The sequence below is a fragment of the Cavia porcellus genome, unplaced genomic scaffold, assembly GCF_034190915.1.
Source record: "Cavia porcellus strain 051 isolate PalLab524CR breed Dunkin Hartley unplaced genomic scaffold, mCavPor4.1 scaffold_6, whole genome shotgun sequence".
NCBI classification, from domain to species: Eukaryota; Metazoa; Chordata; class Mammalia; order Rodentia; family Caviidae; genus Cavia; species Cavia porcellus.
In genome coordinates this window covers 74,550,217-74,577,397 of record NW_026947489.1, presented here as the reverse complement: position 1 = coordinate 74,577,397, position 27,181 = coordinate 74,550,217, and the positions used below count along the sequence as shown (strand labels likewise).

At 44.0% G+C, this 27,181-nt stretch overlaps 2 protein-coding genes across 9 annotated transcripts in view; both read right to left on the bottom strand.

Moving 5' to 3' along the window:
• Positions 1-11,905, bottom strand: part of Ncbp3 (nuclear cap binding subunit 3) — a 35,535-nt gene extending 23,630 nt beyond the window's left edge. For 2 of the 4 annotated variants that reach the window (XM_063251022.1, XM_063251020.1), the window contains exons 1-4: positions 11,673-11,905; positions 9,789-9,854; positions 7,317-7,422; positions 292-417 (exon numbers count right to left, since the gene is read on the bottom strand). In XM_063251022.1, coding sequence (XP_063107092.1) covers positions 292-417; positions 7,317-7,422; positions 9,789-9,854; positions 11,673-11,855 — 481 coding nt within the window. In that variant the 5' untranslated portion in view covers positions 11,856-11,905. Of the gene's footprint in view, positions 1-291; positions 418-7,316; positions 7,423-9,788; positions 9,855-11,399; positions 11,565-11,672 lie in introns of those variants that run through there. The other 2 variants (XM_003469652.5, XM_063251021.1) reach the window with 2 other exon arrangements.
• Positions 11,906-18,800: 6,895 nt separating this feature from the next.
• Camkk1 (calcium/calmodulin dependent protein kinase kinase 1) overlaps positions 18,801-27,181 on the bottom strand; it is a 31,684-nt gene continuing 23,303 nt past the window's right edge. For all 5 annotated transcript variants that reach the window (XM_063251016.1, XM_005003540.4, XM_003469649.5 and 2 more), the window contains one exon: positions 18,801-26,014. In XM_063251016.1, the coding sequence (XP_063107086.1) occupies positions 25,942-26,014 (73 nt within the window). In that variant the 3' untranslated portion in view covers positions 18,801-25,941. The remainder of the gene's footprint in view (positions 26,015-27,181) is intronic.

Sequence of the window (27,181 nt, the reverse complement as noted above, 5' to 3'; positions counted from 1 at the left end):
CTGTGGGTGTACAGAGCCCCCAGTAATGTACACTAAGACTCAGATGCCAGCAGCTGTTCTTCTTAGAGCATGGCACACTGCCTCCAACTCAACTCCAAATGCCTATGGGCATGAGTTGGCAGACTGGCTAAAGGATGCTGGTTCTCAACAATGAACAATTTCTTGTCTCTCCCAGGGTAGAGGTTAGGAATTAACAAGGAGTTTGGACCATAGCTGTACAACACCTGACAGTAGGAACTCTCTAGCAAGCATAAATACAGGTATATTCACCAGAAAACGTGGTATACTTACAGGAGGTATCATCCAACCATTCAATATGAGCTGGAGGATATTCTTTAAAATAGGCAAAGATGTCCTGTGTACTCATCTCATCCACTCCACAAATATAGATTGTCTCCAGTCTCACTTTGGGAATTGCTAGAAAAACAACACAGAAAAGATGAGACTTTCCCCACCTGTTACCGCATATCTCACTAATATGTCTTAGTAACAGCTCACATAGAGTTTACTTAGAAAACAAATACACCCCAAAATGACAGTTATTCCAAAAGAACATGAAAGACAATAATTAAAACTTTGAATTTTTTCACCAAACAATATTAAAAATTATTTACTTCAGAACAGTCATGTTCTGAAAAACAAACGGTGTTGGTAAAATACCTCTTCCCACATTAACTATAGTAATCAAAGCAATACCAGACTCAAAAGAATTATTGTCTGAACTTGACAAGCTGGTTCAAAGACGTTTTTAATACATGTCAAAGAGAAATACGCAGTGGTAGGGACAATCTGAAAGAGATGATGTCCTGGGCATGTATCAGAGCATGAAACCAGAGTGAAGACAGTGCAGCTAAGCACAACAGCCCATTCCTGCAACAGCTACTCAGGACACTGAGGCAGCAAAGGATCGCCAAGTTCCAGCCCAGCTGCAGCGTAGCAGAAATTTAAAAATGACGGGATGTAGATCAGTGGCAGAGTGTCCTGGGTCGAGTCCCAGGTACCACCAAAAAAGAAAAATGAAACTTAAGAGTAAAGAAATCTTACCAATCAATAAAAAAAATAAAAATAAAAATGAGCAAAGGACAAAAACAGGCAATTTATACAAAACACCAGTAAATGCATGAGGAGATGGGGACTGACCTTCCTACTAATCAGGAACATTTACACTAAGGTAAGACAGTGTGCAGGAAGTTACACCCTTGCCAGTAGGAGTGTGAACTCCACAGCCATCCTGCAGGGCAAACCAAAACATAGCACATGTGGAGGACCAAGAATTCCGTCCTCCAGTCACCACCTTAAAATCACATGCACGGGCTCACACTGCAGCTCTCACAAAGGCGTTCGGTACAGCACTGTTCCTAACAGTCCAGGAGCTATGAGACTAACAGGTGGGGCTCATTATATTAATCACAGTTTATCCACATTATCATATAAAATACAGTAGAAAAAAAATAAACTGGGGCCTTTATAATCTCACCATGTCCTCTATCCCTTCCTTTTCTGAAATACTGTGTCAAGTTAATGTCCATTATTCCAAACTAATTTTTGCTTTTAATTGACACATACAACCTGGGTTACCAATGGTTTCCATGTTATGTCTCAATGCATGCACGCACTGTGCGGTGTTAAGATGCGTCAAACATGCCTGTCTCCTCAGATCCACATGGTTGTTTTAAGGTGAAGCATCCACAGCCCTTTCCTAACTTAGCCTTCTGAGACCCGAAGCCGCAGGCTCTCCATGGCACACTGCAGCACAGCCCACGGCCGGACTTCCTTGTCCTGTCTGGGCTTAGCACCCAGGTCAGTGCGATCTTCCCTCTCTCCTCAGTACTCACACAGGCCCCAGGAACCCTACCTGACTCTCTACTCCTGAGTTCAGACCCAAATATGAGTGAGGTCATGTGCCCCTTGTTTTTCTGGGCCTGGTTTATTCCACTTAACATAGCAAGCTCTAATCCCAGCTATCCTGCCCCAAACGACACATTCCATTCTTTTTAAGATGCACAGTTTGTACATGTACCACATTTTCTTTACCCATTCACTGGCTCAATTCATACCTCAGTCACCGCCAAAAGTGCTGCAGCCAAGGGAGTACAGATGTCTTTGACAACTGATTTCACCTCCTTCTGGTATATATCAGGAGCGGAACAGCAGCTCTCTTTTGAATGTTCTGAGGAGCCTCCATACTGTTTTCCATAATGGCTATACTAACTTACAGCCCTTCCAACAATGTGCAAAGGTTTCCTTTTCTCCACATTCACATTGGCACTTATTATCCAAAATGGAATAAAATTTAAATATAAGGACTGAAACATAGAAATTACATACTGAAAATTGGGCATGGTATAATTTTGGTCAAAAGAAGCAGGCAGAAGTATGATAGGGGTGTGCAAAAGCATTATCTCTGGTTCCTACGGGCTACAGGCATCAGTCTCAATGAGCTGGGAGAAAAGAAAGGTTCTGTCTCAAAGAATCAAACCAATAGTGCAAGGCCCAGCAGAACTGGGCACTTGGTTAAAAAAAAGATTCAGTGGAAGACCTCCAAGGAGAAGACCCTTAACTCGAGACAGTACCACTATGAGCTATCAAACAGAGCAACGCAGGAGGCAATTAGACTTAGGTCCAACCAATGAGCAAGGGCCATGCGCTGAGCGGGCAGTGAAGAGACACACTGGAGGATAAGGCCGGTGCACAGACCAAGTGCCGATGGCAAGCCAAGAGTCCAGGGTGTCACCCTGCAGGCTCTAATACTGAAACAATAAATGACAGACAGAACAAAAAACTCAAGTCTAGGAAAGCAGATTTTAAAACCCCGAATCAACTCCAAGGCTTCAAATTAGAATGAGTAAGTCAGAAGACATCAGATACAATCACTCAATATGAAAGGTGACCCCAAGAAAATACAAGACAACAAACTTAGATGAACCATGTGTGGCAGCACATGCCTGGAATCCCAGCACGAGGGAGGCTGAGACAGGAAGAGAACTGTGAGTTTAAGGTCATCTGGGCTACACAGTGATTTCAAGACCAGTCTAAACTACATAGTGAGACTGTCTTAAAACCCAAACAAACAAAGAAAAAAACAACTTAGAGGAGCATACCCACAAAGAACAAACACATATGAGATACAGATAAACAGTAAATTTTGATGACAAAGAGAACAAGAACAGACAAACCTGAAAGAGTGACACCACACAGAAACAGAAAATATTGATGAGAGACTGCCAAGCATAAAGGAAAAACGCAGTATGACTAAAAAGGGAAAGACAAAAAGAAAGTCCATGCTCAGAAGAGATTAGAATGCATGATATGTTGGCAACTGCAGTGTGGTGGTTACACTGTGGGCCACTTTTCTTCTTCTGTGCTTTCCCAATTATCTTTGGTGAACATGAATTGCTTGTAAAACATCTAATGAAGAGAAGTCCAGAGGGAACAGGCTCATCAAAGTGAGGATGCTTTCTTTCTTCTAAGTGTGTAAAGAGTTCTACTATGGGAAGATGCTGCAAGAAAAAAGGCAGATCCACTGGACCTATTTTGCCACTCTACTAGCTACAGGACAGTCATCATTAGAGAAGATTCAGAACACAAGACAGAAGGCAACAGGGTGAGAATTAGCTTTTGGTAACATTGTAGTCAAGAATTACCTCAGAATTACTCAGGAGGCTGAGGCAGAAAGATCGTTGCAAATTTGCAACTGGCTGGGCTACAAAGTGAGCTTAAGACCAGCCTGAACTGCATTGTAAGATCTTGTTACCGAAAATAAAATTAAATTAAAATAAACATATAAAAAGCAGCAGGGAAGGGGAGAAGTAATTTAAATCTAATGAAGGACTCATCTCATACTGATTTTCATAATTGAGGAAAAGGAAATTTCCAGACACAGACTGAAAAGTTTACTGTCAGTTTCCAAAATTTTTTTTAAAAAGAAAGTAGCTCATCACATAGACTCTAGAATCCTTGAGAAAATCAAGTCCTTCCATAGGAAATGACAAGCTGGATAAGAAGAAAGGCACTCTAACCTCGTTTCTTTTTGACAGGGTTACTAAGTCAATAAATTCAAAAAAGGGCACAGATAGTGTTCCTTATTTCAAGTTCCTTAGGGCATGCAATCCAGTTCCTCCTGACAAGAAGAAGAAATGTGCACTGATAACAGAGTAAGACCTGTACACAGAGCACCTTGCTTCTTGGCACATAGTTCATAACTGTTCAACACTCACTGAGGACAGGAGGAAGATGCAGAAGCCATGGTTACTAAGTGGAGGGACAGGAATGTATCTAAAGGGTGAACCAAAGAGTAAGATGAAAAAACAGGGACTTGAAATCAACAAGATGTAATTTAATATGGATAAACTAAAAGGTAATTTTTCAAATGCCTCAAGTGCAAGGTGAGAGACTTTTTTGAGAGCGGATTTGGCTAAGTTGCCCAGTCTAGCCTTAAACTCTAAACTCCTACAGCAGCCTCCCAACAAAGGCTACTTTTAGGCCCCGTTTCAGGAAAAACACCTGGGCGCTTTGACCAAAAGGTAAGTACACTAAGAACTGGCTAGCCAGAGATGAAGATGAGGTCTTGCCCTCTCTTCACAAATCCAGTCATATCTAGAATCTTACTTTTCATCTTGGGAAGGATGTTTAGAAACTGGGAAGAACACAAAACAGAGGCCAGAAAGCCAACACATACAGCAGACATTTGAGAAAGAAGCAGTAGGCTGGAATCTATGACCTGCAGGGTGGTGCAAAAGAAGGAACTTCACAGTGTTGTTCTAAGAGTCACACAGCAACTGCTAGGCAGTAAATCCTAGAAAGCAATGCTCCCCTCTGAGGAGACATCCAAAGACAAAGCTGGCTTCTTCACAAACGGTTCTTCTAACTATCACTGGATGTTTGGGCAGGGCAAAAGGGCCCGAAGGGCTTCCTGTGCTGAACACAGTGGTCTAGATGACCTTGAAGGTCCCTTCAAACTATGACAGATTTGATCTTGGAGTTAAGGAGACAGAGCTGTCCCACACTGAGTCATTCGGAAGTAGCAAATCCCTCGATGCAGAACAGTCTGCTGTAGAACATTCCAAACCGTGTCCCTGAATGCTGGCAGGATGATCAGAGCCACAGGCTTCAGGAAGATCAGCAGGACCTTAGGAAAGCCTCACACCCTCTCGGCACCTTAGTCTTCTCATCAGTAAATTGTACACAACAAATATCCTTCTCTCATGGGAATGTTGAAAGGACAAGTTAACCACGGAATTGAGTAACTGGAACATAGCATTTAACAAATGAATTTTATTATCGTTGTTGGCATTAAGAATAAAAATAACTTAATGCTTGGTATAACTGCAGAAGTCAAGATGTCTTTTCCAACTTTCCCATAAACCCAAGAGGTTGGGCCAATTAGATGACTACTAACTTACAAGGAAAAGAATGCCAGATAATGATAAGAACTAATATTTACAGGGCACCTACTATGTGTCAGGCACTGTTCTAAGAACTTAGGCCATCCTGCCTAAGGCACATTTTAAAATCACTCCTTAAAATAAGCAACATTTCTTAGCTGACATCCCAGCTAGGCTTACTGTCTTTTTTAGACTATCTTCAAGATTATGAAATCAGAATTGCTTTTCCAAACTTTCACCCCCCCCAAATCATTTAAAAATTAAAACTTAACCCCCAAAGTGATCCTATTAATATCATATTCCCCTTTTACAGACAAGGAGACTAAACAGTAAAAAGGTTTAGTAACTCGCCCCAGTCACAAAAGACTCCAGGAAAATTTGCCACTCTAAAGTGTAGTAAAAACAGGAAAAAGGATTATGAAGGTGTGATCCAGAGTGCCTCATGAAGGAAGTGATACCTAAACTAGATGAGGTATGGACGAGGAACGGCAAATGAGGAAAACGAAAGGCATGAACAGCACTAGAGGCTGGACTGGATGTCGACAGGAGTAGTGAAACTACAGGGCTAGGAGAGGAATGCAAAGGTCTGCTTCGTCCAGGCTGTGCAGGCACAAGAGTGCTGAGCTGCACCAGCTGTTCACAGCCTTCACGGGACTTCTGAAACAGAAATCCACCCAGGAGATGCAGGGAAAGCTAGGTCGTACTCCTGACTGAACCCACCAAGACAGAACGAGAGTAAAGCAGCTTCTAGAGGTGAACACTGTATCCAAGCTACACTGCCCTGTAGGCTCAGCTGTGGAGGGGCACAATCAGAGCCTATGTATTACCGAAGTAATCAAGGTCAAGGTTTTTGAGTCAGATAAACCTGGGCTGGAATCCTGATTCTACCTGTACCATCTGTGTAACTCTGGGCAATGTAGTAAACTTCTGGAGCCCATTTCCTTACACACACACACACACACACACACACACATCCCTTATAAGGATGCTGAAATAAATATGTAACGTGCTTACCACAGTGTTTAGTAAAAAAGCAAGTTTCCAAAAACCAGTAGCTATCCTTCCATTCATTCGGCATGTTTAGTTTTTAGAAGGCAAGACTACACGAACTCACTCACATAGGACAGCACACACCTTTAACATGTGTTCAGAGAATAATCCATTGAGCACCTTTGTGAACAAATTTGCAAAGACAACAGAAGAAAGACTTGCACTCAGATTCACATTACAGTGAAATAACAAGATGTAGATTCACTTTTTAAAAAGGAGTAATTTTCCCTTTTATTTATAAATTGTTAGCTAAGACTAGGGCAGATTACTACAAATGATAATGCAGGATGATTTCTAGGGAGCGTAATATCCTAATAAGACAAAAAATAAAAATAAAATGAAATCATCTGTTCAACTGCAATCGCAAGCAAATCTAAAACCCAGGGAAGGTTTAATTTAGCTTTCTCTGACAACAGGATATTACCGGGTGGCTTGCATTTACCATGCATTTGTAGTATCGATAAAGGTGTGAACACTTTCCTCCAACAATCCCAAAACTGCTCCAACTTCCTTTAAAGGTCTCACTGTGACACAATGTTTCTATCTTTAAAGGCAAGAAAAGTTAAAACCTCTATGATAATGGGAGAAAATGAGTTAGGAGTCCAGAGAAACCCAGGTTCTTATCTCATTTCTGCCACCAACTAGTGATATTCTCTGGCCACCTCAGGAAAGACAATTTTTCCCCAGCTTTAATGTCTGAGACACAGCTGATGGCATCTTAAACTTCACACAGATGACCTAATAATGGGACTCTGCAATTCCCTTCCTTTGGAAGTACTTGGATGAGGACAGGATACACATGGCAAAGACAGAAGCAGGAGGCAGTGCAGAGAAAAGTCACTCTCCTGGAAGTGTGGAAAAGCTCCCCCAAACACCACGTACCTTTCTTCATCATATCTCGGTCCAAAGCGACATTTCTCTGGGCAAGATTCACTTCTGATCGAAAATGGAAACGCTTTGCTCGCTGCTCTTTCTTCTCAATTGCTTCCTAGAAAGTTCAGAAAAAGGCAGAGAGGTAAAACATGGAGGAGGAGAAAGTTAAATCATGAACACAGTAAGACACATCAGTAACAACCCTAAACTAAACCAAAGAAATAAGGAACTCTGAATGAGTCTTACAAGGAATTGGATATTAACATTTAATGTGGACATACATTATTACTCCTGTAATTTGTATTGTCTCCATCCTATCACAGTCTATCACTGTGCCTGGGACATAAAAGCAGTACAGTGAGTGTTTCTGAGGTTTTCTGACATAGACTGTCAGCGACTATGCCAACCAATTACAATTAAACAATCTCAGCATCTCAATTTTCCAGGGATAGTAAATGAGGCACGTTAAAGTAAAAAAACGTTTGCTGGAGGTATTTTGGGACAGATCTTCTGATTTCCATGCTATTTCTAGGAACCTCCACCACCACCACTTCACATTTCTGTGCATGGTAATCACACCTATCAAGCTCTTTCACAGTATGCCTGCTCCGACAGTCCGCTCCCTAAAGTTAGTTTCCCATTTAAAAATAACACCAAAACCCTCCTCTAGTCTAGGCTTGAGTCCACAGAATTGCCAGTTTTTATTTCTACATGGCACACACTAACACTTCACTGAAAAAATAATCAGTATTATTAAGTTTATTTTGAGAGCTGAAATAAATCGACGTCCAACTTAGGCTTTCTAGTGGCTCTCAGGAATCCTTCACTTACTATACTGACTTTGCCACACTAATTAATGGTCTGACACTAGAAAGCTTGGGGGATGGTAAAGCAGCAATACTTTAGTTATGTAGCCAATGTTATGCTAATTTTCTTCACTGAAGTACTCCTAGTACAAACAGCAATCTATTTTCCTTTAATAGCAATTTAAATACCAACTCTGGACTCCTGTTCTTTCTCCCATTTACCTGTTTCATATAATGGCAAATGATGTAGGATTTATAGAAGTCTACTCCTTTCTCAATTACCATATGAAAACATTTTCACTTTGTTCTAATTTTTTGAGTGTCTAAAAATCATCAGTTCTTTCTTCTGGCCTTTAAGAAATTTAAGATACAGTTAGGTGTGGTGACATGCTATAATCCCAGCATTCTGGAATAGTAAGGCAGGAGAATCACCAGTTTGAGCCCAGTCTGAGGAACTTGGCAATTTAGTAAGACCTTGCGTCAAAATTTTAAAAAAACTTTTTAAGGGCTGGGGATGTAAATCAATACAAAGGTCCTAGATTCAACCCCTAGTACTGTAAAGAAAAAGAAAAAAAAACAGACAAATACAGATAAAATATAAGAGGCCATAAAAAAATAAGAGGACATTTTTATTTGTGCTTTTAGACATCCAACATAGCAATATTACTGTTATTCACAAATGTATTCAAACTTCTATTCCAAACTTAACTGAGCATATGTAAGTGAGCGGGAAATATCTAACCTGGATTAAAGCCACAAACATATACTGACTGTTTACAAGGAAAATACCAGATTTCATTCACGCTGAGGTGAAGAAATGAAAGTGATGCTGTGGTAACAGCAATCACTAGATAAAAAGCAATATACTCAGGTGCTAAGAATAACGCAGTTGACTTAGCCTTCAAAGTTAAGGCAGATCACAATCAAGAAGTTCTATTTTTCTAAGTCCACAATTGGTAAGAAATAAAAACACTTACTAAAGGCCAAACATAGGTGCTTTCTATGTTTTGTTTTATTCAAATGGAAATGACATGCAATTTTAAAGAATGTGCATAGTATTTTGTTTTGTTTTCTGGGGGTTTTGCTGTTATCACTGTTGTTGCTGCTGTTGTCTCGGACAAGGTCTTGCTCTGTAGTTTAGGCTGGTCTTGAACTCACAATGTAGCCCAGGCTGCCCTCAAACTCACAGTGATCCTCCTGCCTCAGCCACCGAAGTGCTGGGATTACAGATCAAGCTGCTATGACAGATTAGACAGTATTTTTAAAAAACTATTTGTTTTTTTTTTTTAATTTTTTTTTTTTTTTTTTGGTCTTTTTCGTTGTTATCGGTACCAGGGATCGAACTCACAACTGCCTGCTTACAAGGAGGCGCTTATGCCGCTGAGCTAAATCCCCAGCCCCTAAAAAACTATTTGTGGTACAGCATTCTTCTTGGAAATGGCTGAGTAGAAGGTAAAGTAATTTTATCTTTTTGTGGATGAAAGAACACAAAATGATGCCTGGATGTTTTCAGAATACATGAAGCATCATTGTACAACAAAAAGTTTTTTAATTTTTAAAATCTAGAAATAAAGAAAAAAGGAGATAAAAAATACTTCTTTTTCTGTTTATCCTACGGACCAAGTTCACTAAGTTTATTAGCTTATCAGACTGAATAAATTATGATGTGTCTCACCTTGGAGGTGACATCAATTCCAGTGATGAAACTGCCAGCCTTGTTTTCGTATCTTCTGCTTGTGTCCTAATATAAAGAGGAAAGGTGACAAACAATGGGAAAAACTCACGTAACAACAATGAGAAAAACTCACATAAAGGGTAGTCCCATAACTGGTATCTTCTCCAGGAACCCTTCTCCACCCATAACAACCCCTCATTAAGAAGCTCATCCCCATGACTGCATGGTAGCAATCAACCACTCTAACCAGAAGTCTTTTTCTAGACAGGAGCCAGTCTACAATCTTAAATATCCCAACATCTGAAGGTATCCATGTAAATGAAAATCTAAATGATTTCATGAAAAATACTAAAGATGAAGCACATTTATTTCCCCAAATGCAGACTGGACCAAATGCCCATCCAAGGCCACCAGGTGGAGCACCAGCCCCCGTCAAAATGCAGAAAGTCCAGCCCACCTAGAATTCCTGGGGAAACAGCAGAGTGCAATGAAAAGAAGATGAAATATGAACATGGAGGGAAGACCAAAGTCTCAGTTCTGATATTTATCGCACTATAAGCACAATTTCTTGGGCCTATCTGGGACTTGGTTGCCTCCATGCTTATCTTACTGATCTTCTTTTCTACTCTCTCAACAAAACAATCTTGCTCCTATCTCAGAACCTGCATGCTTGTGGTTGTCCCTGCTGCAAATATTCCCTTCCAATCTGCACCTGGTTGGCCCCTTTTTGTCATTTGCAGCTCAGTTTTAATGTCACCATTCCCTGGCCCTCCTATCACCTTCACTTGATCCTCTGCACACCCCTGTATTTTCTGTCCATTAACATGTTAATCTTCTTCACAGAAATTAACAATAATGGAAATCATTTATCTACTGTCTCCCCACCAAAACTCCAAGAGGGAGTTCGATCTTGTTGTTGATTAGGCACCCAGAACTACACCTAACATATGGTGGGTGCTGGGATACATATATGTTGAACTGAACGAATGGATGTTGACACTTAGTTCATAACTGCAGTGATATTTAAATAAAATAATGTAGCAAATGGCAAAATGCCATTATGTTAATTGATGCTGTACTCGTGATCATTTGCTAATCTTGGGCATCCTAACTTAGCCTTTTGTCATAACTCCAATTTAAAAGCAAGATTTGCTGACAGATAGCTTTAAAAGAAAAAAGCTGATGTGTGAAATTGATGGCCAGAACCACTAGTCATAGGATTTCCAAACCACAGCAAAACATCTCTCATCATTCCCGCAGTGTTTTTGTAGGAGACGAAGGACTATAGCGGTTCTGATACTCTGACTTCACTGCGGGTCAAATGCTAAGACTACGGCGCCGACGCAGCACACAGATGCAGCACAGTAATAGAAACGCGCGGAGGCAAGATAACCTTTAAGTCCCAACAGTAACACAGTGTCTAGTGCTGTCAGGTACCGCTTTCCCAAGAGAAACAACGAGTGCCACATTTAACAGACACCAACTCCACCAGAGCGGGACCTACTAGGAGACTTGGATACGGGCGCACCCAACAGCTCCTTTGGGGCCGCTCCAGGTTCCTTTCCCGCCCGGGCTCCCCCTTTATCGCAACCCTAGGCTCTCCTTACTCACTCCCTAGCACAGGTTGGCTCCGAGAAGCAGCGATGGGGTGTCCTCAACTCTCCCCAATTTCCCCACCTCCAGCCCTCTCAACACCCATTTCCGGCGCCCCGGCGTCCTTTATCCCGCTCGGGGTCTGTCCTTATGCCAGTCCTCCTGCCCCGGACGCCCGCGCCTCATAGCTGTCCCTTGACTTCCCCGGGTGGGACCCCGGCCACCTCCCCTTCCGGTCCCCTTCGGTCTGGACGTTCGCTCCGCGACCTCCTCCTCGCCCCCCGCCCGTACCGGGATCAGTTCCTTCAGACAGCGCCGCACCGGCACGATCTCTAACTCGCCCTCTTCCACTTCCATGGGCTCCGGTTCGCCACGCTCCAGGCCGGACTCCACTTCAGGCGACGGAAGCCCCAAAGCCGAGCCCACCGGGGCCTCTGCCTTTACGGACACTCGCAGGCCGCGTACGGCCGCCATAGCTGCCCGCCGGCCGCACCACTGAGAATTCGCCCTGCACACTGGCCGGCTAGAGTGCCGCCGTCATCGGCTACGGAGAAGCACCGCTGCTCCCTAGAGCGCCACCTACTTCGGCCTGAAAGCGGCCATCAGCACCACCGCCCCCTGGTATACTGGAGGAACCCGGGCCGGCTTGGGGTGGGATCCAGTGAGGAGAAGGCGTGGCCGGTCGGAGGCAGGGCCTGGAAGAGACCCGTATAGTGTGAGGTTACAAAACACCCGCCCCAGGACTAAACCTGTGCTTGTAGCTAAATCCTGTGGGACACTGTGTTCCGGACACTTCCAAGCCCTTGAACCCGTACAGCTTTATAAATCCCTTCTTTATTATCTTCATTCCGCATATAAGGAAACTGAGGCATAGAAATTTACCCAAACTATCGACTGCTTAAAGGATTAAAACATGGATCTGAACCCAGGTAGTCTGGCTCCAGAGCCGAGAATGAACCATGGTCTATCACTTCTTGACAATCTGTAGGTTAACAAGTAGTTAATTGCCTTGTAAACCCTGACTTTTTCCAGTTGTCCAATAATGAACCATTTTATGTACTTAAAAAGTGAGGCTTCAAGAGGGTGGTGACCTGCCCAAAGGCTAAAGCTTAAACCTCAGTTCCATGAGGACTTGTCCCAGCAGTCCATCCCAGTTTTTGAGGCTCTAACAGATCTGCTTGTGGAGAAATAAATAATCATAAAACAAGGAAGACCATGAGCAGATGGACATGCAATGTGCGATCTTGGGCAAGTCATTTAACTCTTTAAGTCTCAAGTTCTTCATCAGTAAAGTAGAACTGTTACACACCTGCGAAGAAGGTTGTGAGGGTTAGATGAGGTTATATGTAGATGCGGAATCCAACAGAAGTGGAGCAGTGAGTATGTCTTAGTTGCTCTTAAATTGGGTCTAAACAACAGGGCAAATACAAGATGGAACTTATTACAAGGCTGAATTTGCTTAGTGAAAGTAACATAAAGTAGTTATGAAGTTGGATTGAATGCATAGAGCACATTTTTTAAAAAAGCATTTCAAAGAAAGTTTGTACATGAGATGGCTAGCTATGGGTGAGGGTCTGAGACCCCATTATTTCACTGGTGTCCTCGACCTGGAGGATAGAGATAAAGAAGTGCTCCCTCCTCTGCTATGGACATCAGGAGGCCAGTCTAGAAGGCTGGGCAGGCTCTCCTTTGTGCTGAGTAGGAGCTCTTCTCCATCAGGATTTGATACACAGAGGGCTCTACATTGCACCCCAGTGCAGTTCACAGGTGAACCAACCTCAGACTTGGTAGGTATTCTAGAACCCAGAGCAAGCCAAGGCAGTCAAACACGAGGGCTCCTGTCATGGAAGCCCTTTGTGCTTTTCTCTAGTCAGTCATTGCTATGGTTTAAATCTGGAATTGCCGGCAAAGTCTCATGTACTCATGGGTGGGGCTTTTGAAAAGAGATTGAATCACAGGGACATTATGGCCAAAGTGATGTTAGGAGCTGGGACTTTTCTGAAGGGCAGGTCACTGAGAAGTGTGGCCGGGAAGGGTGCATCTTCTCTTTTTGCTGACTACCTTAATATGTGCAGCTTTTCCTGTGCTCTGCCCCTCTGCCATGCTGTCCTGCCTTGGAGTCAGCTGACTGTGGACCGAGCTGTGAATCACAACAAATCTCTCCTCCTTCAGTGTGTTGGTATCAGGTACTAAGTCCCAGCAGCAAGAAAAGTGACCAAGACAGTCACCCAATTCCCTCCCCAAGCCCCAACCTCAGTGTCGCCTGCTGAGATGGAGTCATGGAGAGTTTAGGAGATTGTAAAGAATAATTTCCAAACAGTTAAAAAACCTGACTCTCAAAAAAAATAAAGCATACCTAGGTAACATATGTATTTTTGTTTTGCGGTACTGGGATCAAATGTTAGAGCCCCACACATGCTAGGCAGGTACTCTGCCACTAAGCTCAAAGTTTTTACTTGTTCATGGTAAATAAGGAAAAAGAGTAAAATGTGAAGACTAGTTTAAAAGAATTCGAGGATGGATATTGAACTGATTGGGGAAAGGAATGTTAAAATGATTTCACAAGGGAGGTTAATGCCCTACAGGGCAAGAAACTGTAATTTTTGGGGTTCACTGTTCTACCAGGCAGGAGGCATTTGCACTGCCAAGAATTATGTACTTGTTAGGAAATGTTTATAAATTAGCTTCTACTCTTAATAGCTATAAAACATTCTAATCAACAATTAATAAGAAGTCTAACAAAGACTTTCCCCTAGAGAATCAGATGATCTGTCAGTTTGTTGTGGTGGTACACAGCTATAAACCCAGCACTCAGGTGGCTGATGCAAGTTCAGGGCCAGCTGGACTCCACAGAATGACCCAGTCTCAAAAACAAAAGCAATAATGAGACAGAGAAAACGGGAGAAAAACATGATCCCTAGTATACCAGGCACTACTCAGAGCTGTTCTCGTTGCAAAGTCTGGCCGGTTTTCCTTCAAAGAGGAAACCAGGAGAGTGGGACCTTGGGACAGCCTGGGGAGAGCTTTAAGAAGAGATAGGTATGGTGTCAAATGCCGCCACAAGTTCATGGTGGAACTTGGCTCAACTTGGAGGTTTGTTTGCCATTAGCAACTGTGAAGGGACCAGTGTCCGGAGAGATTAGACTGGGAGTTGAGGCAGTGTGAACTTTTTTTTTTTTTTAATTAAAAAAAAAAAAAAACAGTAAATGGGTACAAGTAATACAGAATTTCAAAAAAAAATAAACACTAAGAAATCACTGGTTAATAGATTATATATTGTCATCTTAGAAATAGTTGATCAAGTTACAAAATTAAGCATACAAAGTGGACATTCAAACAATGAGACTGCAAACAGTTGTGTTCAATGATCCAACAAAAACTTAGTAATATGGTCATCTGTCTTACACACCTAAACACACTTGCAGTTGTGTCCTTTAGAGTACTTTTTTCTCTTTTTTACAATAACATTTACACATTTTGGGTTTTATTACTCCCACAGTTCTTGCTACTTTTTTTTTTTTGGAAGAGAATAAAACCAAATGTGACAAAACAAAGCAGTCAGTCAAAACAAAGGATGGACATAGTACATGATGTCAAAACAGAATACAAGGTAATCAACAATGGTTACCATAATGCCTCTTGCTACCTTAAAAAGAATTGCCTATATCATTAGGTATAATAAAATTGAACAAAACAGTACAAAACAAAACCAATAAAACCTAAACATTGAAGACATTACTGAACTTCAAAAGAAGATAATAGTCAAACCAGAATGGGCATCATAGTGAATCTTATTGCCTTCAAAGTAGTTGCCTATACCTCAAAATTGATAATATCAAACAGCACAGAATAGAGTAAAATCAGTCAAAACAAGATGGTGAGAGCAATACAAGGCTTCAAATCGAGTTAATAGGAAATCAAAAAAGTTACTGTAATATATCCTGCTAATTTTTAAATTTTTTTCTCTTAAATAAAAAATAATAAAAAATAAATAAATTTTTTTAAAAGAGGGGGGAGATTGAGATAAAAGAGGACATAACAACATAACAATACAGGTCAGAACAGAACCATTTAAGCAACATAGTGTTTCACCAAAAGATAACCTGACTTAATAGTAGTTACCATAGTGTCTTCTTTCCTTGAAATATTTGAGTATAACTCCATATACTATAGCATCAAACATATCAAGACAGTGTGAAACCATTCAAGAGGAGGAAAGTATTACAGGGTATTTAGAACCAGATAACAGAAAATGAACAATGGTTTCTATATTATCTTGCCTATAAAAAATTTTATTTATACTATCACATATAATAAAATCTAATAAGATACAACATGATAAAAGTAATGGAGACAGAAGAACAACAGTTTGATGGGATTTCAAAACTGATATTAAATCACTAGCTATTATGATGTCTTGTTTTCTTCAAAATAGCTGTTCATATCATCACAGACAATAATATCAAACAAGGGCTGGGGATTTAGCTCAGCGGCATAAGCGCCTGCCTTGCAGGCAGTCGTGAGTTCGATCCCTGGTACCGATAAAAAGGAAAAAGATGAAAAAAAAAAGTATCCAAAAATAATATCAAACAGCCCAGAATAAAACCATCCCAATTAATGAGTGAAAACTTTATAAGTCTTCAAAGCCATATAATGGGGAATCATGATTACCACATACTTTTATGTATTTGTATCATTTCTTACACTAGGGAAACTATTCAGTATTCATACATGTGAGTTTGATTTATTTCACTTATGAGTATTGTCTCAAGCTGCACCCATTTATTTATAAATATCTCAATGTGATCCTTCTTTATAGCTGAGTAGTACTCCATTATATAAAAATACTGAGTATAAAATACTTTTTTATCCATTCTTCAGTTGATGGACACTTAGGTTGTTTCCAAGATCTGGCTATTACAAATTGTGCTGCTATAAATATGGGTGCACATATATCACTGAGGTATAATGTTTTCAGTTCTTCTGGGAATATGCCTAGAAGTGGAATAGCTGGAACAAATGGGACTTCCAATCCCAGCTTTTTGAGAAATCTCCAGACTGATCTTCACAATGGTTGCACCAGTCTACACTCCCACCAACAGTGCAGGAGAGTTCCTTTTTCCCCACAGCCTCTCCAGCATTTGTTGTTGGTGGTTTTCTTGATCCTGGCCATTCTTTCAGGAGTGAGAGGGAATCTCAGTGTGGTTTTAATTTGCATTTCTCTAAAGAGTAATGATGATGAACATTTTTTCATGTATTTTTTTGTCTTTTTCTTTTTTATCGGTACCAGGGATCGAACTCATGACTGCCTGCTTGCAAGGCAGGTGCTTATGCCGCTGAGCTAAATTCCCAGCCCCTCATGTATTTATTTGCCATTTGTATTTCTTCATCTGAGAAGTGTGTATTTATCTCAGATACCCATTTTTAGATTGGATCTTTGAATTTTGGGGGTCTGATTTTTTTTAATTCTTTATACGTTTTAGACAGAAGTCCTTTGTCTGAGGGACAGTTCACTAAGATTTTTTCCCAGTTTGTGGGTTTTCTTTTCACGATGCTGGAGATTTCTTTTGACATGTAGAAACTTTTTAATAAGAGGTGGTCCCAGTTATTGATTCTGGGAAGTATTTCCCGTGCGGTTTGAGTCCTGTTCATGAATTCTCTACCTATCCCTATGTCTTCAAGGTTTTTACCCAATTTGTCTTCCAATAGATTTAGTGTTTCTGTTTTAATATTCAGATCTTTGATCTATTTAGATTTTAATTTAGTACATGATAATAGGCATGGGTCTAGTTTTACTTTTCGGCATATGGAGAGCCAGTTTTTCCAACACCATTTATTAAAGAGACTGTCGTTCTTCCAATGAATATGTTTGGCCCCTTTATCAAAGATAAGGTGGTTCGGTGTGTTTGTAGTTGTGGTTGTATCTTCTAATCTATTCCATTGATCTTCAACTCTGTTTTGACTCCAGTACCATGTTGATTTTACTATGGTTGCTTTGTAGTATAACTTCAAGTCGGGTATTGTGATGCCTCCTGCCTTGCCTTTGCTGCTTAGAACTGTCTTTGCTATTCTAGGTTTCTTCTCACTCCAGATGAATTTTGGGAGTGATTTCTCGAGATCTATGAAGTATGTTCATGGTATTTTTATTAAGATTGCATTGAATCTATATAAGAGTTTTGGGAGAATGGCCATTTTCACAATATTTATTCTTCCTATCCATGAACAAAATGGATGTCTTTCCATTTTCTGAGATTGTCTTCAATTTCTTTTTTCAATGTATTATAATTTTCCCTGTATACATCTTTTACTTCTTTCGTGAGAGTAATTCCTAAATATTTCATTTTTTTTTTTTTTGGTTGCTAGTGTGAAGAGTGTGGCTTCTCTTATTTCTCTGTCAGTGATTTGTTGTTAATGTATAGGAATGCTATCGATTTTTGAGTATTGATTTTGTATCCAGCTATATTACTGAATTTATTTATTATATCTAAGAATCTTTCAATGGAGTTTAGGGGGTCTTCTATGTAGAGTATCATGTCATCTGCAAACAATGATAATTTAACTTCTTCTTTTCCTATTGTTACCCCTTTTATTTCTCTCTCTTGCCTAATTGCTCTGGCTAGTATTTCCAGTACTATATTAAATAGGAGCAGTGATAAGGGACATCCTTGTCTTGTGCCTGATTTTAAAGTAAAGGCCTTCACTTTTTGGCCATTTAGTAAGACCCTGGCTGTTGGGGCTGGGGATTTAGCTCAGCAGCATAAGCACTTGCCTTGCAAGCAGGCAGTCGTGAATTCGATCCCTGGTACCGATAAAAAGGAAAAAGACAAAAAAAAAAAAAAAAAAAAAAAAAAAAAAGATACTGGCTGTTGATTTGTCATAGATGGTCTTTGTTATATTGAGGTAAAGACCATCTATTCCAATTTTCTGTAAAGTTCTTATCATAAATGAATGTTGGACCTTATCAAAGGCTTTTTCTGCATCTATAGAAATGAACTCTTCCAGAAGTTTATGAATGAGAGGTTAGGGGTAGGAAACAGTATGAACAGTCTTTGAAAAGTTTCCTTTTTTTTTTTTCTTTAACTGTAATCTAGGCACCCTTTCCTTCTCCCTCTCCTATTCAGGCAAATAAAAATACTAGAAGCCCTTGTCTCCTGGGGTAACAAAGGTCAAAGCCATCTGCAGGTTAGTTATATAAGCCTCTAAGGTGAAATCGGATGCTGTCTGAGGGAAAGCATGGTCCACTGGCCTGGGGTGACACCCTGCTGATTAAAATAAAATATTCTTTTTTAAAATTTAGGTTGGTCCGAGTGCAGCAGTATTCACAACTAATTGATCACAACCAGTTACAGATTTCATTGTTCCTTCTCCACTCCCACTGCTTCACTTGACTAGCCTAAATAAATAAATAAATAAATAAAATAAAATTTAAAAATGTTTATTTTTACCAGTACATGTTTATAGTATGTAATGATTATGTAAATTCATCATGAAGAATTGGTACATTTATACAACACATATTAACCCCTCCCCATAAAAGAGATGTTTTTAAATACAGTTTAAAATCAGGCATGTAAGCCCCCTCTGCTCACACCCCACAGTTCACTTCTGCCCTTAGAACATAAACAGGTCAGTAGTTAAAGAAGAGTTCCTCAGGGGAAGGTTACAAGGCCGGTGGCCCCAGAGAGCTGTGTCCATGCCCCCAGCCCCTACACATGGAAGCTAAGTTTTTTGTTTTTTATCGGTACCGGGGATCGAACTCACAACTGCCTGCTTGCAAGGCAGGTGCTTATGCTGCTGAGCTAAATCCTCAGCCCCTGAAGCTAAGTTTTCAGAAGCCTTCTGCATTCACTTCCTCTGTCCACCCTCCACCAACACCCTGATTGCTAGGCAGCCTGGACACTGGTGGTCACTCAGTTCTGGAAGCCATGCACACCCTGCTGTAATAATGGTACACTTGATTCTCCTTTGACCTCCTGACCACCCACTCCTGCTTGGATGCTTGGGGTTCTGTCATCCTCCCAGCAGTGACAGCCCTCAGGGCTCTCTCACCCCATACCCACTCCCTAAACTATCTCAGCACACCCATGTCTTCCAGCTCCACTGCCATCAACAACCGGAGGAGCCTCAGGCTTCTGTTTGCTGTCCTCTGAGCTCCAGACCTGCCTATCCTGCTGCCTGAGGTCAGCTCCCCTTGAAGGTTTCAAGGCATCTTAGCCTCCTGGGTTCGTCCCATTTCCTGCCTTCTTGATAGTCCATCTAGTAGGCAGGCAGGAGCCAGGAGCCACCCTTGACCCTCCCCCTCCTGCCCCACAGCCAGGGCCTGTGTCACTGTGTCCATCTGGCCTCCTGCGAGGGCTTCATGTCAGTTTCTTTCCATCTCCTCACCTACCCCTTGGTTTCCTTCCACCTGGCCTCCATCATATGCTCTCTTGTTTGGACACTGCAGTGACCTGCTAATAGGGTCTCTCTGTTTTTCTGGTTCTTCTACTCTGGTTCTCCCTCCCTTCTGCTTTGTAACCACAGTGACTTTCTTAGCAAACATTATCCAGCTCCAATCTCCCCTCCAGCTGCTTCTTGCACTATTCTCTTCTCATTCCTAACATCATCACTTCAGTTCTTGGGAAGCTTTATGATCCCTCCTGCTACAGGGCCTTTGTACAAGCTGGTTTATCTGGAGCTTTCTTCCCCCGCATCTCTGGTGATCATGTTAGCTCTTCCTTAACTTCCTTGCTCTGTAGCCTTGCCAGCTACTCTCAGCTGCTGGCCCTGAGCTTTTGCTATAAAGCATCCATGTAAGTTTGAAATCATCTAAGTATGTGCCTGGTAACTAGATGAAAGCCAATCTCTTGCGATGGACTGTGAGACCCTTGAGAACAGGAACTGTTTTGATTCAGTTCAGTGTCTAACCCAGCACCTGATTATAGAAGGCACTGGACAAACAAAAGATGGATGGATGGATGGATAGATCCATAGATCCATAGATCCCTAGATGCATGGATGGATGGATGGATGGATGGATATAGCAAAAGGAGATGAGACCTATGCTCACACTAGATTTAGAAAAACAGAGCACCAGATCTACCACCCCTCTTTACCAAATCTTAGACCAAAGCTAATCATGTCCATTCTTACTGTTCATTGAAATTATTTGAGAGTGGAAAGCATACATACTGTATGACTCCAACTCTGTGACACTGTGGAAAAGGCAAATCTAATAAAAGGATTGGTGGTTGTTGGGAGGAGCAGGAAGAGATGCACAGGTGGAGAATGAGGTTTTTAGGGCACCAAACTATGCTGTTTGATGCTATAGTGGTGGATACATGTCCTTATACATTATCTAAATGCATACAATAAGCACATAGAGTGAGCCGTAAAGTAAGCTGTGGGTTTTAGTTAATAATAACATCAAGTTTGGTTCAGCAACTATAACAAGTGCAGCACACCATGCAAAGTGGTAATCGGGGAACCTGGGGGCAGGAGACAGAGGTTGGGGAGGTATACAGGAAATATCTATATATTTGCTTAATTTTTCTGTAAATCTAAAATCTTCTTTAAGAAATAATAAAGCCTATTGATTAAAAAAATTCTGACACACAGACTACGTCAAAGACCATTTGGATCAGTCAGGTGTGGAAGAAGGCTGGCCTCAAGATATTTTTAAAGCTTGGGAGGAGATTCCAGCAGGTTGCCAGGCAGGGATCTGCCTCTGACTGAATGGGGAATGGGGAAGGACAGACAGACCAACATGGAGCCCTTTCTAAGTGGTTCCCAAGGAAGCAGGTGGTTGTTGGCACCAAGTGCTTTAAAGAAAAGGGGAGAGCTGAGAGCAGCGTAAGGGGGATCCTCTTCGTAAGGCTCAGGTACCTCAGGAACCTCAGGCATCAGCCCACCACCCTACCCCAGTCCCCCTCCACCCCGGTGTTTGGGTGAAACCAAGGGAGGAGACATTGACCCAGTGCCCTGTTGTCTTGATTTGGTTCCTTCCCTTCAGGGTAGACGTGTAAACAGGTTACGTATGTGGGTGTGTGCGTGTGGGGGTGAAGCGGTGTATCTTGGGGGAAACCAAACAATGAAGGGAAGTCAAAGTACAGAGCTCATCAGAACTGCATGAATCATGGCTAGGACAACTAGACAGTCCTGCTGTGGATAGAATGCAATGAGCCCATGCACAGGTCCTTTGAATGTGTGGGTCAGCTACCCTCAAAAAGCCAGGGGCACTACCAGAAAGGGATGCACAGCTGTGTAGGCTGAAGAATATGACACAAAGGACAAAAAAAGGCTAGGGGTAAATAGGCCAGAGACAGGCTGCAGCCGCCCCAGAGGGAGAACCACCAGCAACTCCTGAGATCCGAGCTATGTTGGAACTTAGGGCACTGGGAAACCAAGCAACCAGCTTGCCTCCCGGCTAAACAGTAGTGAGCCTTCAATTTGGTGGCACAGAAAGTGGGCAATTATAAATCATCGAAATGGCTCAGCTAGTGGGCAAAACTGTGGGGCCAAGGCTCTGGCCCCAGGCTTGTGGGAGGCAGCCATGATGTCAGGCCCCAGGTGCCTCTGCGGTTGTGGGCCAGTGAAGCTTTCCTGGAGGAGCCATTCAGGATGGGGGAGCTTAGTAGTGAGGAGGGTGAGGAGGCTGACCACAAAGCTGGGCCAAGATGACGACAAATCAGCACAGCTTTGGGGGGACAGGTGGCTGAAGAGTGAGGGGACCCAGGTTCCATCATTTTCTGGTCATCCTAGGTCTGGGGAAATGGATACAGCTGAGGCCTCAGCCAGAGCTGAGTATGCGCATATGGGGAGAGGGCTGATGGGGCTGAGCCAAGCATGGCAGGCACGCCTGTAATCCTCACACTCAGAAGGCTGCAGGACGATCACTGCAAGTTCCAGACCAGCCTGGGTACACAGTGAGCACATGGCCAGCCTGACCTACATAGCAAGACAAAAAATAAAATAAACCTGGAACTGAGTGATTTGGATGCCTTCAGGGCCTAGTCCGGCAGGAGACTGGATTGGGGCAAGGAGTCCTCTCAGGCAGTAAGGGAGAGGATAAGCCCCTCTCCAGACCCCCTGGCTCCCACCACCCGGCTCCTCAGAGATCTGGTGATAAGTCTGCTTGTTTGCCTGAGGGAAGGCTGTACAAGTAGGTGACCTATGGCAAGGTGACCCTGGAACCAGAGTCCTGTGTGTGATCCCTGGAAGAGGTGGAACCCCCAGTGGCCCTGACCGCCCCTCCTTCCACTCTCAGCTGTGACCATCATGTGGGCTGACAGGTTGGAGGAGCACAGCCAAAGTAAAGAACCTGTGGTATCTAGAGTGCAAAACATGTCCTCTGAGACACCAAGTCCTCCTGTGGCACACCCCAGCTTGCCTCCCAGGCTTTCAGATAGACCCTTGTGCCCAGGCTCACCTGCCCTGCACGGTGACATCTGAAGGGGTGGACACCAACTCTGGTCTTCCAGTGATTTGCATGTGTGGGGTTCCTAGTTTTCCCAGTAGCTGGTGTAGGGAGGCCTTGGAGGGGGCAGGTGGGCATATGTGAGCTGTCACCTGGCTCATCTCTGATGCTCTGTGTTACCCTGGGGGTTCTCTACCACAGTGTGGCTCCTAGAGGGGTGGTCTGCATAGAGAAATGATACCAGGCCTCTGGGATCCTTTTCAGAGCTCTCACTGCCCAACAGGCCTTGAAAGGTAGGGCCACCTTTGAGGAGCAGAGGCAGAGGGTGAGGAACGACGGTGCCCTGGAGACACGGGAAGGCCTGAGGGAGAAGGGGACACAGATGACTGGCAGAAGGCATTTGGAGTGACTGTAGCCTGGCCAGGTGGGTGCTCAGACAGACCACACTGGTGGCTGATGAGGGGAAGGGCTGGGGGCCAGTGAGGAGGCGAGGTCAGAAGCTGCAGGGGCCAGAAAGAAGTGAGGCCAAGACCCACTGATTGATCTGGTCTTTGGGGGACTTCTGCCTGGTGGCCTGCACCCCCTTTGGAAGGACTTGGTGCAGCCCTCACAAGACAACTAGGAAGCTAGCAGGGGCAACCTGGCCTCTTCCTTGGGTGAAAACCTGGGCATCCTCTAGCCTTGTCTCCTTCCTGGTCTTCAGTGCGAGCTGGAAACTCCCAACTCTGCAACCCTCCATGCAGGACATGCTGAACCCAGGGCCTCCATGGCTTCTTTTGGAGGTCTCACTTGCTGGCTGCTGCTTACTAGATGTCAAGCACTATGCTGGGCACTCACAATGACTTCATCTACTGAAACAGAACCCCATGAAGGCAGTGCTGATATTCATTCAAGGTATACTAACAAGGAAACCAAGTTTCCTCCGGTGACTTACCTCCAGTGACATAGTCCTGACCTAGCAAAGCTTGGATTCCAGTACAAAGCTGTGTGATGTCGGTGGTGACTCTTTCCACCACTACCCTGGAGGTCCCTTCTATGGAGGGAATACCAGTGCCACACAAGGAGGCACAGGGCAGGCACTGAGCCCAGGCTACCCCTAGACCAGAGAAGACCTCAGCCTTCCTGACCCTGTGTGTGCAGCCCGCCTGCTCCCAAGCGCACAGTCCTTCCCAAGGAGGGGCCTCAGACCTGCCCAGGAGCCCCAGGAACCCACTTCGCTCCCTCCCTCCTTCCTTTTCACCTCCCCAAGCACCTCCCTCTGCACGCTACTCAGGGACTTGCGTTGCCTCAAACCTTTCTAGAAAAGCAAGCCAAACCAGCTGATCTACCTGATGAGAGAACACATAATCAGATGCAGAAAATGGACACACAAAGCCTTCTTCTTCTTCTTCTTTTTTTTTTTTTTAAATTCAAGAAAGGGCTTTTACTGTTTTTAACTCACTTCCTGGGAAGTTAATTTTTAAAACACTTTTATGGAGTTTGTTCATCATTTATGCTACATCCAAAAATGACGATGCCAATAAAGCCTCAGTAATGAGGTGGACATTCCATCCAAGCTGTCACAGGCCATGTCACAGGGCCAGCCAGCCACCTCTGAGCTTTCTCCAAGGCTGGGTCCCATCCATAAAGCTCCGCAAGCCCTGGCCTTTATAGGCACCTCACTGAAATGCTCAGGAAAACTCACTGGCCAGGGACTGAGTTTTAACTTCTCAATCACTTCAGCTCTATAAACGTGCTCTTACGGATGGTTCTGAACTATGCTGTCTAAGCCCTGGGTCACAGACTGCCTTAATGCAGAGGAGCTGTTGACAGCAGGCCGCATTCTGCTCCTAGCCTTAAACAGACATAGAAACTATGTTACAGATGCATGGACTGGTGCAAGAAATGCGAGTGTGCTGTGTGCAGCAGATGGGCACGCACGTGTGTGCGTGCGTGTGGAGGCGCAACGTACACCCACAGGCACAGAGATGCAGGACGTGGCCCTCCTCCACTGAACTCCCTCTCCGACGGACCAGTCCTCCTGTGTTCAGGGGCAGCTCTGAGCCCCATATACTTCCCTTTGGGGGGTGAGGGCCCACCTCTGAGGTTTGGTCGGTGAACATCAAGCCAGCCAGCCACTCGTTGATCCCAGAGGTAAGAAGCCTGCTCCAGAAGGCGCTGCCCACACACAGGTGCCCGTGCTCCAGCTCTGAGCAGCCTGGCTGGTGACCGTCCGGGTGGCACAACAGTTGGCGAGGAGGCTGTGTGCCAGTCTTTGTAGATGGCCCTGCAGGGTGCCTCATCCAGCCTGGCCTCTGAGCTCAGCAGTTTCTCCTTCACCATAGGTATGTGACGGGAAAGCCAGTGAGGGTCAGTGATTGGACTCCAGTTGTTTCAGCATGCGCAAGGCCATAGCCCTGAGTCCTCAGCCCTTGGCCTATATCATCCCTGGTGAGGCCTTTGGAGCTATGAAGGAGGAGGGAAGTGGGTAGAGAAGGCTGCTGCTCTAGGCTCGGGCCCATGCTCCAAGTATGATTTAGTTCAGCCCATTTTCCAGATGGTGCCAATCCAGGAAGGTCAGCCCAATCCACTGGTCACTGAATAATGGTGGATATGCTAGGAACCCCCCAAAGCTATAGGGAGGCTCATTAGATGTTCCCTAGTAAGGTTTTCCCATTTCTTAGGTTAGAATCAAAAGTAAAAGACAACATAAAAGGAGTGTGAATTCTCCAACACTGCCACCTCCCACTGAGGCCTAGGCATACATGGAGAGGTCAGAGCCTCCATACCAGCATTCTGAGCACACAATAGCTCTGTCACCTTCTAGAGCGGTAGCTAAGCTAGGCCTCTATCTGCCACCTTGGTCCCTGGACCCCTGCCCTGAGCCATGTTAACCAGCCAGGTTCCACGGGCCCCTGGCTTCCCCACGGGCTGAGTCGGGCCACACAGAGCTAGGACTGAGAGGAAGGTGCCGTAGGAGCCTGCCTCCAGCCCCAGCTGACACACATTCCAATCTGTCCCGGGACGTGCCTGCGCAGACATCATGCGGTACAGAAAGGGAGGGGCGGGGAGAGGGGCTCGAGCCCCCGGCCCCCTGCCTGCAGGGGCAGCTGTCGCATGAGGGCGGTGGCCTCTGGAGGCGTGGGATGAACGTGCTGCCTGGTGGCTCTGGGCACATGCAGAGGATCAGGATGCAGCCTCGTCTTCTTGGACTCCAGGGAGCTCCGGGCTTTTACCTCCTTCGCCACACCCTTCTTTCCTATTCAGGTGACACCAGGGATAGAAGGACCTCAGAGTTCAGAATGTGTATTCAGCCCCTCTCTCTCTCTCTCTCTCTCTCACATACACACACACAGACATAGAGGTATCTATCCCACAATCTCTCAAATACCTCCGTACCCACTGCTCCAAGTATGGCCTTCTTCCTCTCCCACCACCCCCAGAACATAACATCACTCCCTGGTCTTCTGCCTGCCCCAGCCTCAGCCCACCACCCTGCTGTGGCTTGCCCTTGCGCTGAGATGAAACACAAACTCCCCAGCCTGGCTTCCAGGGCCTCTCATCTGACCCAGCTGACTTCCCCATGTCCTTGTCATAGCAGCCAAGCCAAAGACCTTGCACCCTGACCTTGATCGGCCTCCAGCAGATGTAGGTAAAATGCTTTTCTTTTGCATTTTCTTTCCCTTATTCATAGGGAGAGCACCTATCAGTCTTGGGGTTCTGTTATGAATTCAGTGGATTCCTGATCTCCCCATCCAAGACCTCTCTTAACCCCCCTACATAACTCTACCACAGTGTCATGATTATCCCTAAGTGTGAACAACAGGGTCTACCAAAATCAAGCACTGGGGCTTGGCTATGAGGTCAAATCTGTTTTCAAAATTAAACTTGGGACTCAAATTATAGAATTTTAGGCCTGAAAAAGTATTGAACCCAAACTATTAGCGATTTGCGGGACACAGATTAGATGTGTCTTTAACCAGCAGGGGGCGCTGGGCCATGATGTCTGGTTTGGGGACAGTCCAGATTTTGCTCCTCCTGGCCCAATTATAAACATCTTCCCCTTTCACGCTCAGAAGTGGCCTCTCCCCTACACTCAGCACAATTCTAGCATCAGGGCCTAAGACCTAATGAGCTCAGAGAACCCCCTTCACCAAAGACGGGAAAATGGCTACCCTGAGTGGGGCTTTTCCCAAGCTGCACCCTACACCATGCAGATGTGACTTGGAAGGACACAGATGAAGTTGAATCCCCGGGGAGCATGCCTTAACCACCAGGCAGGTGGGAAGAGACAGCTCTTACCACCCCTCCTCTCTGTAGCTCACTTCGCAGGCCAAAAGAAGTGACTGTCACCCAACATCACGTTCTGGTCCAGGTCTAGGTGCAAACTCCAGCAGGCCATGCTGGCCCTTCACACTGATTTTGA